Genomic DNA, 14,103 nt, shown 5'->3' with positions numbered 1-14,103 from the left:
AAAACTTTCACTCAAAAAGAATTTTAAGGCACATTCTAAAATGAAAAATATGAGTACATAAAGATGATGCATTCTTTTATAACTAAGTTTTAGAATAGGTTTTAGAGCATTTGGGGAATAGTCTTGTTTCAAGAACATTGTAGGTACAAGAGATGCCAGACACATGAATTCAGACATTTAAAAAATTAATGCACTTTTATAATCCTTTGACCACAGCTTATTTTTTTTTAAAAAGCTTACAGCTTTCTTACATATTTCCATTAACATAAAACAAGTCCTAGAATATATTGTGTGATGTCTGTTAATGCAGACGTAGTAGAATTTCATTTTAAAAAAGAAAGCAGAAAGGCAAATCAATAATCATAATTAGCTTCAATAGACCATGTCATATAACTATTTACCAAGAGTCAGGAAAACAGCCCTAGAAATAATTGTTAATGAAGTTATCAGTAAATTTACTGAGAAAATTCACAATGCCCATCTTTTTCATATGTATAGCATTCAATTCAAGCAAATTTTTATGTCTAGTGTAGGTAGAATATTATAGGCACTGAATCAAGGTTGTTAGATTGAAATCTTGATTTAGAAACCATTCCAAAGTCTCCAAGAAAGAAATGGAATCTATTGTAATGTTTAAAGCAAAACTTCTTTTATTTAAACAATATGTTTTGCACATATGTAATCCCATGAAATTTCTTATAGTTACCTTTCATTAGAAGTGAAAGTTTATTTTAAATTATCAAGTTTTACTCCACAAGGACACTGGATTCCTTCCCTAATATCTTCCTGATGTACTTCTATAAGATACATCCATGATCCCATGCCTATCATTTTTTTAGTCCTTGGATCTATTCAAAGATATTGATAAATTCATAGATTTCTTACAAGAGGAATTATAATTTCTGCCATAAATATTTAATAGCTTACTATTTAATTTTATTTTGGCTGAAAATTAGGAAATTCTTTAATACTAATGATCATAACATCAAATAACACCAAAGATGATATATGTCTGCAGCTGCTGAGAGTCTTCTATGTTGTATGTTTTGCTGTGTATTTGAGCTAGATTTTTCTGATAGGCTCATTTAATCCTTATAAGAACACCTATGCATTGGTATTTTATTGGAGTCAGAAAAAAATAAGATGTATTTGAAAAAATAATAGTTTGTCTAAAAATAAATTAAGAAGTGTTTACACAAATAATCACTACAGGAACTTAGAAATGAGGTATTTAGGAAACATAAGCTTGACCTGGAACTTAAAAGCAGGGTGAATGGGAAAGTGAATGAAGAGAAATAATGGACTCAGCTGGTGAATCAGAGAGGCTTGACACAGGAATTAATCAGAAATGTATAATTAGAGAATATGAGTAAAAGTTCAGTGGAAAATGGGTCAAAATCTTGCCTACAGGTTTGAAAAACAAAACAAAGCAAAAAGAAAAAAAAAATAAGTTTGGTAGTTGGCTAACGACTGGCAATTGAGACACTATCTACATACTTTTATAGGTATTTCCAGCATTCAGATCAAAGGTGGGTGCATGAAATTTTGCAGGCAGAGGAAGGCCTTCTCACCTGGCCATGGTGGATAAGTTAAGGGAAAATGAAGAATACATTTTTTGTGTGTTACCTTCCAGCCTTGCAAATGAGGGCTGAGCAAAGAGCCCAAATACAAAAATTCTGCATTCTGCTAGTCAAATATTTTTTTAATATTTATTTTTTAGTTGTAGTTGGACACAATGTCTTTATTTATTTTTTTGTGGTGCTGAGGATCGAACCCAGAGCATGCACATGCTAGGCGAATGCTCTAACGCTGAGCCACAACCCCAGCCCTAGTCAAATATTTTAAAGCACCTATGTTATCTTGGTACTCCTCCAGATTCTAAGAGAATGACAACAGAAAAGAACCTAATCTCATTAGTTCACATTTTGATTAGAGACAGACTAGATACAATTTAAGAAAGAATAAAAATAGGTTCCAAATGATTATTTCCAATGAATGAAAAAGTAAATGAAGGAAACGGGACAGGCTAAAAAATGCTTAGAGACACTTGGTTAGATGTGAGTTATTCTACCTCTCTGGGAAGGTGACATTTGAGAAAGAGCCAGTCTGTGAAGTTCTGGAGATAAGCAGGCTAAACTGACAGGCAATAAATAATAGGAAAAAAAAAATTAAGGCAAGAATGAGTTTATCATGAATATCAGGATATCATGAATTTATCATGAATATCAGGTCTGTTTGGTGAGGACAGTACAATGAGGGAGGAATAGAGAGAGAAGTTTGAAGAGGTAAACAGAGACAGATCAAGTAAGGTTCTCCAGGTTATGATAGGTATAGTATTGCATTCCAGTTGTAAAAGAACAGCTTTAGTGGGTTTAGGAAGAGTTCCTCCAGGACATATTCCACCAGGTCTACATTATGTATTCCCTCTTGCCCAATGCATATTGTTTGATCCCACTAGGTGGAATCATTAAGGTCCCTTTTCCCATAGCAGACATTCTTATTTATTACTGTAATCCTTTGGTCTGTATCAAAGATCTTTTTTCTCCTAAATTCATATCAAAATCTTATGTTGTCTTTATGACCCATATGAAAATCTTCTTTTCTTGAAAGTTATATATCACTTCATTGATTTTCTGCTTTTCTGAAGACAGTGATAAGTTAAATCGTGAACTTTAAGTTAAAGGATTTAGCTTTATGCTCTATCACTTACTATAGACTTATTGTGAAGACACTAATCTTTTAGATATTATCTTAGTCAATTAAGGCTACCTTAAGAAATTACCATGGACTGAGTGGGTTAAACAACTAACATTTACTTTCTCATAATTTTGGAGAATGGAAAGTCCAAGATCAAGGTGCTAGCAAACCTAATAACTGGTGAGGGAATTCTTTCTGGTTTGCAGACAGCCATCTACTCCTTATGTCTTCAAACACTGAGTTGAGAGGAGGCTCTCAATAGCACTTTTACAATATAGTGTCATTGTTCAATTTTCAGTTTTGCTTCCTGTGCCTTTGGAATCTTATCCAAAAAAATAATTTTTCTACACTAGTCTTAATGTGTTTTCCTTATGTTTTCATCTAGTAGTTTCATGTCTTATATTTAGATTTTGATCCATTTTCAGTTGATTTTTGGTGAGAAGTAGATATCTAGTTTCAATCTTCTGCTTATGTGTATTCAGTTTTGCCAGTACTATTTATTAAAGAGATTGTCCTTTCTCTAATGTATATTCTTGGTGCCTTTTTGTATAAACATGGATTGATTTCTAAGTTTCCTTATTTGGTATCATTGTCCTATATGTTTGCTTTTATGACAGTTATCATACCTTATTGGTTACTTTATCTACCATTGTAATTTGTTTTAAAATCATATATAATGGTGCCTCCAACTTTTTTTTTCTCCTTAGATACTTCTGTTCTATGCCTTTTGTGTTGCCATGTGAATTTTAGGCTTGCTTCTTCTATTGCTGTGAAAAACATGATTATTATTGTGATGGGATTTCATTGAAGTGCTAAGGATAGTATTGTCCTTTTACCAACATTGATTCTTCTAATCCATGAATATGATATATATATATTTTGTACTTTCTCTTGGATTTCTTTCATCAGAATTTTATAATTTTCATTGTAGAGAGTATTCACTTGCTTAATTACATTTATTCCTAGGTGTTTTTATAGCTATTGTGAATGGGTTATTTTCTTGATGTCCATTTCAGCAAGTTTATTTTTGTTGTAGAATAGTACCATTGTTTAATATTTTTGTTTATTTTTAATTTTATTTAATTTTTAAATTTGTTCTAGCTAGTTATACATGACAGCAGAATGCATTTTGACAATTGTATACAAATGGAGCACTACTTCTCCTTCCTCTGGTTGAACATGGTGCAGAGTAACACTGGTAGTGTAATCCAACATATATATAGGGTAATAATGTCCATCTTATTCCACTGTCTTTCCCATTCCCACAACCCCTTCCATCCTCTCACTCCCCTCTGCATAATCCATAGTTCCTTCATTCTTCCCTACCTTCACCCCCCATTATGTATCAGCATTGGCTAATCAGAGAAATCATTCGGCCTTTGGTTTTTTGGGGTTGGCTTATTTTGCTTATCATGATATTCTCCACCTCCATCCATTTACCTGCCATTGTTTTATGTATGTTATTTTATGTTGATTCTTTATTCTGCAATTTACTGAATTTGTTATTTTGTCTAGCAGCTTTTTTGATGGAGTTTTTAGGATTTTGTGTATATTAAATAATGTTACTTGCAACCATGGATAATTTGAATTCCATCTTTTCATTTGGATGCACTTTATCTCTTTCTCTTGTCTGATGAGTTTTTCTCCCTTGAAATTCTTCTGTTGAACAAAAATGGTAAAAGTGGCTATGCTTGTTTTATTCTAAATATTAGAAGAAATGCTTTCAGCCTTTTCCCCATTAAGTGTGCTGTTGGCTGGGCTTTGTCATATGTATCGAGTTTATTGTGTAGAGGGAAATATATTCTTCCTATACCTAATTTGTTTCTGCATAGCAAACGAAAAAAAAAAAAAAAAAAAAAACAACCAGCACAACTAGAGAAAATATTTGCAAACAATTTATCCAAAAAGATTAATATCCCGGATATAGAGAATATATAAAGAACTAAAAAGGTGTAACAGCAAAAAAACAAAATAAAATAAAATTCAATGTAAAAGTTGGCAAATGATCGGAATAGACATTTTTTAAAAGAGGACATACAAATTACCAACAAGTACATGGAAAAAATGCTCAATAGTATTCATCACCAGTAAAATTCAAATTAAAACCACAATAAAATATCACCCTGGTTAGAATGACTCTAATTTAAAAACAAAACAAACAAACAAACAAAAACTACTGGCATGAATACCAAGAAGAGGGGATTCAAACATTGTTTGTAGAAAAGTAAATTAGTACAGTTACTATGGAAACCAGTGTAGAATTTTCTAAATTAAAAATATAATTACCATATGATTCAGCAATCCTCCTTCTGTGTATTTAGCAGAAAACCTAAATCAGAATCTCAAAAGAAATATTACTAGAACCATGTTCACGGAAACACTATTCATGCTATCCAGGATGTGGAAAAACATGAATGTCCATCAACTAATAAATGGATAAAAAAATATGTATATGGATAAAGAAAATGCCTTTTAAGACTGAAGTGTATCATTCTGCTATATGTACTGTTATATACATAAGAAAATTATGCGAAATAAGAAAATTCTGAATAATGCCCCAGTATGGGTGAGCCTCAGAAACACATGCCAAGTAAAATAAACCACGCATATAAGGACAAAAAATGCATTACTCCACTAATATGAGATACATATGAAATAGTAAACTTCAAAGAATCAAAGAGTGGAATGATGTTTATGATGGGTTGAGAGAGGGAAGAATGGGAAGCAACAACTCAATGGGCATATACTTTCAATTTAGGAAGATGAATAAGTTCTAGACATCTACTACTTAGCAGTATACTTGTAGAAAATACTGTGTGGTACACTTAAAAATGTGTTGATAGAGTAGATCTTGTGTTTAGCATTCCTATTACAATAAAATAAAATTTAAGAAAACAAAAATAAGATTAATTCGACAATGGAGCATCTATATGATTCAATGTATAACATTTATATGAAAGAGCATAAGCAAATAAAGACACATCACATATAAGTTGTTTTATTAAAAGGTTACTTTCTTCAAAATGTATTTGTAACTTAAATGTAAATCTCTTCAACATTTCAGAATTTCCACTGGGATATAAAACTAGCTGGTTAGATATAAACTATATAAGATGATTTTTCATTCATGTAGAATAATGAATATTAAACATTTAGAAGAAAATACAGTTAACAATTTTAAATATATTTTCAGTAAAATCATAATACTACTACAAAAAATACTAATTAATTATGGGATAGGTTCAAGAAATAAATTCATATAACTATGGAATTCTCTTGTGGACAAATAGTCCCTCTCAATATCATTAAAGGAAATGTGAATTAGAATATGTTCTGAAAATATTAACTTTTTAAAAAAGTTAAAATATTTGAAAATATTTAACTTTTTTAAAAAGCATATACCTACTCACTGAGTAAGATGATATAGTTGATAATTGCATCCTCCAGAAAAATAAGCACCAGAAAATGAATACTTATTACATCACTTTGTTCGCTTTTTGAAGTGACATAAAACTAGAAACAACCTCAATGAACATCAATTAAGAAAGTATTAACTAAATTATGGAATAACTACAAAACCAGGTACTCTCAAATTACCAATAGTGAGTTTGATCTAGTTTGATCATATATCCTGATTTCCACAGGACAGTTCAAATTTAGAATGGCTGCCCAAAAGTAATTTTTTCTTTTTTTTTTTTGGTACTGGGGATTGAACTCTGAGGCACTATACCACTGAGCCACATTCCCAGCCCTATTTTGTATCTTATTTATAGACAGGGTCTCACTGAGTTGCTTTTAGCGCCTTGCTGAGGCTGGCTTTGAACTCGTGATCCTCCTGCCTCAGTCTCTCAAGTGCAGGGATTAAAGGAGTAAAAGTAATTTTTGATAGCACAGCTTTTCTTGGTTTGGAAGAAAAATAGTTGTCCTTATTAGATTTGTACATGTTGATAAGAAGGTGTTTCCAAATATGTATATCTGGATATGCGTATATATGCAAATGCAAACAAAAATAAAGTCCTATGTAAATGTTTTACCAGAAGACATAAAAGAGTGGAAATGTACAGGTGGTTATCTTCTTTTATCAGGGCTTGAACTGAGGAGCACATATACCATTTGGAATTTTTAAAAATTAATAAAGAATATTTAGAAAGCAAAAAAGATACATATTGCAGACCTGACCTCATGCTTCTTAATTTTTAAAATATACAAACTTGTAATAAATTACTCATTTTCTTGATGTAATTGTATTATGAAGAATATTAATTAAAAATAAAAGTGGGCATATTAATAGCTTATTTTAGAAGTTATTACATATGCCTTATCTACATAGACTTTTGATCTTTATTCTTGCTGTGACATCCATTTGATAATCCTTAGCAAAAGAAAGAAAAGTATCACACATTTATTCAATACCTCTCATATGTCTGCACTATATTAAGTGTTCTAAAATGTTATTTTAGAGGTAAAGAACTAAAGCTACATGCTGTTTAGTTTTTCTATTATTCCTACACTTAGCAAGTACGGAGTCAACAACCATACAAAGATTCTGATCCTTCCTTCATCACTCCTACTACTTCCCATGCAATTACTGTTTCATTTTTTTTTCATTCATATAACATCATTATGTTTCTCTCTACACATAATGAAAGTTCTATGCTACAGGAATTGTTTTCCTTCTTTCAAGTAGCAATTCCCAAATACAAAATTAACCCATGTTTAGAATCATGTCACCTTTCTCAACAAATGCACGAGAAACTATAAATGGCAACAAGTTGTATTAGCTTTGTTTTAAGAAAATACAACCTAAGGTTAGAAAAGATAAATGACTTGTCCAGCAGCACATTCCAAATCTTGTAGAGTTAAAAATAGAATGGTGAACAAGTTAAATGTTCTTTGGCTTTCGAGTCTAAAATATTATTTATAAGATGTCAGTGGTTCTCTGATTTTAGAACATGTTTATATAAATTTTATTTCTTGCCAGGACTAATAATGATTATATGACATTAGTATATTTGACTTATTGAAAATTGAATTTTTTCAAAATTCATTCATTTCAGACTGTCAGTCTTCAAAATCAGTTGACATGTCCTTTCAGTGGACATACTGTTAAATAATATACACCATTGAAGGGAAGACAAAAGTAGTTTTTAATTACATATTATTTGCACAGTTCATTGTGTAATGGAACTCTGCTAAATTTGACCATCTAGTAGACGAGATATTTTAAAAATAGTGAAACTGAATCCCTTCTTCCTACTAAATATAAAAATTAACTCAAAATGGGTGATAAGGGGAGTCACAAACCATGCAAGAACTACAACTACAAATTCCTAGAAGAAAATTTAGTGGTAAATCTTTTACTTTGGATTAGGCAAATCCTTTCTAGAAACCGAAAACACTACCAAACAATAATAAGTAAATAAAAAAATAAAATTGACCCTCTTCAACATTATAAACTTTTGTGCTACAAATATTATCAGGAAAATGATGACAAACTATAGGATGGGAGAAAATTGTAAATAGTTTCTATGATAAGGAACTTGTACCCAGGATATAAAAAAATACTAAAAACTCTATTAAAAATTAATTGAAAAGGGGTTGGGGATATAGCTCAGTTGGTAGAGTGCTTGCCTTGCATGCATAAGGCCCTGGGTTCAATCCCCAGGACCACTAATAATAATAATAATAATAATAATAATAATAATAATAATAATTGAAAGGGATGAATAAGCATCTCTCCAAAGAAGATAAACAGATGACTGATAAACACCTGAAAAGATGCTTACCATCACTAATTATTAAAACAAAACATTAGAACCATGAGATCACATTTTATATTTGCTCACATTCAAATGGAAAAATGCATGGTATATGAATTATATCTGAATGAAACTGCTATTTTTTTTTGACCCAAAGACAACAATGATGGCTTTGATTGGCATGGCAACATTAAAGGTGATAGGAAAGTCTGATTATGGATACATTAGGGCAAATGATTGTGATATTGTTAACTTTTAACTATTAAAAATCTATAAAAATGGTGATTTCAAGTGGTTATTCTCAATATTCTGAAGATTCACTTATTCATGTTTTTGATGATAGTGCTGGGGAATGAAAATAATATTTGGAATAGAAGAATTAAAAAATGATGATGATTTCATCAGGTACAGTGGCGTGTCTCTAATCCCACAGGCTCTGGAGGCCAAGACAGGAAAATCGCAAGTTCAAAGCCAGCTTCAACAATTTAGTGAGGCACGTTGCAACTTGGCAAGACATTGTCTCTAAATAAAATATAAAAAATTGGCTGGGGATGTAGCTCAGTGGTTAAGCATTCCTGGGTTCAATCCCTGGTGTGTGTGTTTGTGTGTGTATGTATGTATGTATATAGTGTATGTATATATATGTATGTATGTATTTAGTGTTATTATGTGTTATAGTATCTGCCACTTTGATTTGATTGCTACATTTAATTTATCTTGTATTTCATTTAGTTAGTTAGTTGCTCTTCTAATGAGCTTCACCAATTTGGTAGTTTTGGGGTTTGTTTTTGAGGTCTCTCTGTGATATATATGTGTGTGTGTGTGTATATATATATATATATATATATATATATATATATATATATATATATATATATATAAATGGTGATCTCATTTGCTAAAATCTGGAAGATTAGAAGTAATTTGAGTACTGGAATCAAGAGTTATTTTTAGGTATGCCAATTGCACAGAGACTAGAATATTACCAAGTACTATTCCAGTAAACAGTTACACACAGTCTGCTGGTTAGCAGAAAGTGGAAGAAATTATTCCCAGTGATAGAACTCAAGTGTAGTTCTTACCATAACTGGACAACATTTTTTTTTGCTCTTACAGTAACATTATACCTCCAGAAGCAGTCCATCTGTGCTGTCAAGTAGAAAAGGTGTGATCATGTTATGTGAATTGCTTCGAAGAATCACAAAGATAGGGATTTGAAAGTGGGCATGTACACTGAATCATTATTAGTCATTGAGTTTTGTCCAACATGAGTTCAAGTTTTTAAAAAGCATCTGCTTTCTAGGCTTTGAAAATTTCAAAAAAATATTAAACATTGTTTCTTTAGATGTACAGAGAAACAAATCTGGCTCTAAAGAAAAATTCAGGGACAACCAAATGACGGAAATTTTAAAAGTAATAAGGGATCAATATATGATATATAATACATATAATATATAATAGTTTTCAGAAGTGAAAGGTAAATGTCAGGATGAGTGTTAGAAATCATGAATTATGCTGTGGTAGAAAGAGAGAAAACCACCTTGTGAGATGGTGCAATCAGAAAGTGCTTGTGAAATATGTGATTTTCTGTGCTTCAAAAGAGGACAAATTTGGACACATTGATGGGGAGAGACAGATAACCAAAGTTAGGGGAACCAAATATAATCGCAAGTGGAAAGGCCAAATTACATATCAGCTATTTAAGGATCATGAGTAAAAATTACTATCCAAAAGGCCAGTAATTCATGGAACCCAATATGCATTCAATTTTGTTGAATAAATGACCAGTTTGAATGAAAAAGAGAGTCTAATCAATTGATCCTATGCTAAATGTGAAATAATAATAATGATAATGATATCAATTTATAGGTGCATATATATTTTTGTGGACATGATCAAAGGATATATTTTGCCATCTGTTGGTGTGACATCTACACTGAGTATTTTATGGGCTGGCTTTTATTACTGCAATATAGTTGTACATAATGGTTGGTTTTATTTTGACATAATCATACATGTATGGAATTGAACTTATTCCATTTTTGTCCCTGGTGACTCACTCCGCTCCCATTTTCCTTCACTTCTCCTCCCCCTATTCCCCTTTCTTTACTGGTTTATTTAATACTCATTTATTTATTTGTAATTGATGACTTGTAGATATACCCAGAGGTGGAAATTGTTGTGGTATATTGCACGTGCACGTAGAATATTTTGTCCAATCCATTCGGCTTTACCTCCCCTTTCTCCTCCCTCCCTCTCAATCTCTTTCTACTATATTGATTTTCCCTCTGTCTAAATGATGCCCAACCCACCTCCCTTTTACATAATTAGGACATTAGAAACATAAATATTTACTATCCACTATATCTTGTTCCATTGTTTCCTTTACTAGTGTGTAGTGGTTTTCTCTCTCTTTGGATTAATTTTTGCTTGAAATATACTTTGTCATATATAAGAATATCTGTTGCAGCTTTTTTTCCAGACTCCATTTACATTGAATACATTTTCCATCCGTTTACTTTCAGCTTTGAGGGTCTTTGCCTATGAGATGATTCGCTTTCAAACAGCAATAGTTGGATCTTACTTTTTAATCTATTGTGCTAATCTATGTCTTTTAATCAGGGAGTTGAGACTGCTTGTATTTAGTGTTATTATGTGTTATGTGTTATGGTATCTGCCACTTTGATTTGATTGCTACATTTAATTTATCTTGGATTTCATTTAGTTAGTTGCTCTTCTAATGAGCTTCACCAATTTGGTAGTTTTGGGGTTTATTTTTGAGGTCTCTCTGTGTAATAATATCTATTAATATTCATTGTAGTGCTGGTTTAGTGGTTGTGAATTTTTTCAGTTATTCTTTTTCATGAAAAGTTTTTATTTCATCATAGATTCTGAAAGATAGCTTTGCTAGTTATAGAAATCTTGGCTGGCAATTGTTTTCTTTTAGAACTTGGGATATCTCATTCCAGATACCTCCTCATTTTAGGAAATGAGTTTAGAAGTCAGAAATGATCCTTTATTGGTTTCTAAATGACCTGACCTTTTTCTTTTACACCTTATAATAGTCTTTGTTTTCTGTTTTAGGCTTTTGATTATGATGTGTCTTGGAGAAGTTCTTTTTTTAATCTTGCTATTTGAGGTTCTATATGAATCCTATATGTGGATGCCTATCTCATTTTAAAGGTGAGGAAAATTTTCTGCTGTTATCTCGCTGGAGATGTTCTTAATGCCTTTAGGTTTTATCTCCATGTTCTCTTCTATCCCAATGACTCTCAGGTTTTTGTTGTTGTTGTTGTTGTTTGTTTTGTTTTGTTTTGTTTTTGATACCATTTTTTATTTAACTCTGGAGTACTTAACAGCTGACCCACGTCCCTAGCCCTTTTTTTTAAAAAATATTTTATTTAGAGATGGTCTCATTGAGTTGCTTAGAGCTTTGCTAAGTTTCTGAGGCTAGCTTTACACTCAAGATCCTGCTGCCTTATCCTCCTGAGCCACTGGGATTACAGGCATGTGCCACCATGCCAGGCTTAAGTTTGCTCTCTCGATATTGTCGCAAAGTCCTTGTATAGTCAGATCATAGCCTGATTTTATTTTATTTTTCCTTTATTGTATGCAATATAGTCAAGTTCATGTACCCTTGTCTTCAAGGCCTGAAATATTAAATTCTGAAGTTCTATTGTATATGCAATTTTTTTTCTGTTGATAATACCTTCAAGTGAATTTTAAATTTGATTTATTGTGTCTCTCATTTCTAGGAGTTTCCACTGGTTTCCTTTCCATATCTCTATTTCTTTATTAAAATGGTCTTTCACCTATTTTATTTGCCATCCTAATTCATCCTTAGATTTTCTTTTAGTCCATAAACATTTTAATAATTTTTTTATATTCTTTCACTGAAATTTCATCTACTCCTTTCTTGAGGGATTATGAATATGGAGGAGACAATTTTGAGATCCTCTTTTATATATGTGTCCTTTGGTTTATAGTTATATGTTTTCTTCTAGGGACTTCTCTCTGTTTTTGTTGTATAAGTAGATGTCCCAGAGTGGAATATAAGGTTCCCCTATAGCTGATTCTATGTGGTTTGGGGTTTCTGACTCTCAAATGTGTTGAAATATTGTTCAGGCTCAAGTGAGGGCAGATCATGTGTGATGTGAAGTTTGCTGTTAATTTGCTGAGTTGAATTTGTTGTTTAGCAGGAGGATCCCTCCATGAACTTAAATTGTCTTAATCACATTCCAGTACCTATTAGAGAAAGGGGGTGTAAGGAACAGCAATATTGCAACCAATGTACACGTTATAGTAAATGTCTGTTGTTTGACATCTTTAATTACCACCTGTAGAGGAATGGTAGCATCGGTATTTAACATTAGCACCAACAACAAGCAACCATGAACTGGTTCAGACAATAAACACCAGGTGTATACTAGATCATCTACTATATTAATAATCACAACAATATGAATGGGATATGAAATTATAGCTCCTTAAGCAAAAAGGGAATGTATGGTAGGAAGGTAAGAGAGAGTTTGAAATATTTTTAAAAAAATGAACAAAGGACAAACAGGAGATAGGGAGCAGATGATGACTATAAAGATAGAAGACTAAAAGTAACTAAAAGTAATAAAATAAAGAAAGCAAGAAAGAAGGAGCAGGGAAGTTTGGCTATTGGTGAGAGAAGAGAGTGAAGAATTTTTAATAAGAGAAACAAAAAACAAGGTAAAAACAAATATAAGATCAAAGCAAGTCAAATTCACATAAAATTTTATTCTACCAACATCAAACAAAGGCTAAATAATAAATGAGTGAAGAAGAGAGCAACTAAAGTGAAATAAAAACTATATGAATATATTTATATATTTTCAAACCTGTCAGCAAGAACACACAGATACACATACACATAATCACACAGAATGGAAATAACTTTAAAAAAACTTAAAAGGAATAGAATAAAATAAATTAAAATAGGAAAATAAATATTCAGTTTAAAAATAGGAAAAGGTGGAAAAAATTTTTTAATCCTTTTTTTTTTTTAATTCGACATTCTGGCTGGGCGTGATGGTACAAACCTATAATCCCAGCAAGTTGGGAGGCTGAGGCAGGAGAATTGCAAGTTCAAAGCCAGCCTCAGCAGATTAGGAGGCACTTAGTAACTCAGGGAGACCCTGTCTCTAAATAAAATCTAACAAAGGGCTGGGGATGTGGCTCAGTGGTTGAGTTCTCCTGGGGTCAATCCCCTGTACAAAAAAAAAAAAAAAAAATGACACAATATTCTACAGTTACAGAATGACTTCTCTTCATTCATGTAAACTTTAATATACTAAGTATATAGAATTAATAACAACCAACAATAAAAATTTCTATGATTAAAGTGTTAAATGGCAAAACTTACTTTTACTCAACTATATTGAGAAAGTTTCTCTTTTTTATATACATATGACAATCGAGTGTATTTTGACATACATACATGGAGTATAATCCATTTTATTTAGGATCCCATTCTTATGGTTGTACAGTATGTAGAAGTACATTGGCTATGTATTTATCTATGAGCAAAGGAAACTGATGTCTGATTCTACTCTTTTTCCTGTTCCCATTCACCCCCTCCCTTCCCTCCATTCCCTTCATTTGTCTTTGTCTAATCCAA

General features: G+C 31.7%; 1 protein-coding gene across 1 annotated transcript in view; it reads left to right on the top strand.

Annotated features, from left to right (window-relative positions):
• The window catches only part of Cnbd1 (cyclic nucleotide binding domain containing 1), a 429,741-nt gene that overhangs the window by 352,901 nt on the left and 62,737 nt on the right, over positions 1 to 14,103 (top strand). The window contains exon 11 of the mRNA XM_027946778.3: positions 13,452 to 13,457. Within this exon, the coding sequence (XP_027802579.3) occupies positions 13,452 to 13,457 (6 nt within the window). The remainder of the gene's footprint in view (positions 1 to 13,451; positions 13,458 to 14,103) is intronic.

This window comes from Marmota flaviventris, chromosome 15, assembly GCF_047511675.1.
Source record: "Marmota flaviventris isolate mMarFla1 chromosome 15, mMarFla1.hap1, whole genome shotgun sequence".
In the NCBI taxonomy this organism is placed as follows: Eukaryota; Metazoa; Chordata; class Mammalia; order Rodentia; family Sciuridae; genus Marmota; species Marmota flaviventris.
The sequence above is the reverse complement of the archived record's forward strand: the minus strand, read 5'-3'. Positions and strand labels throughout refer to the sequence as shown.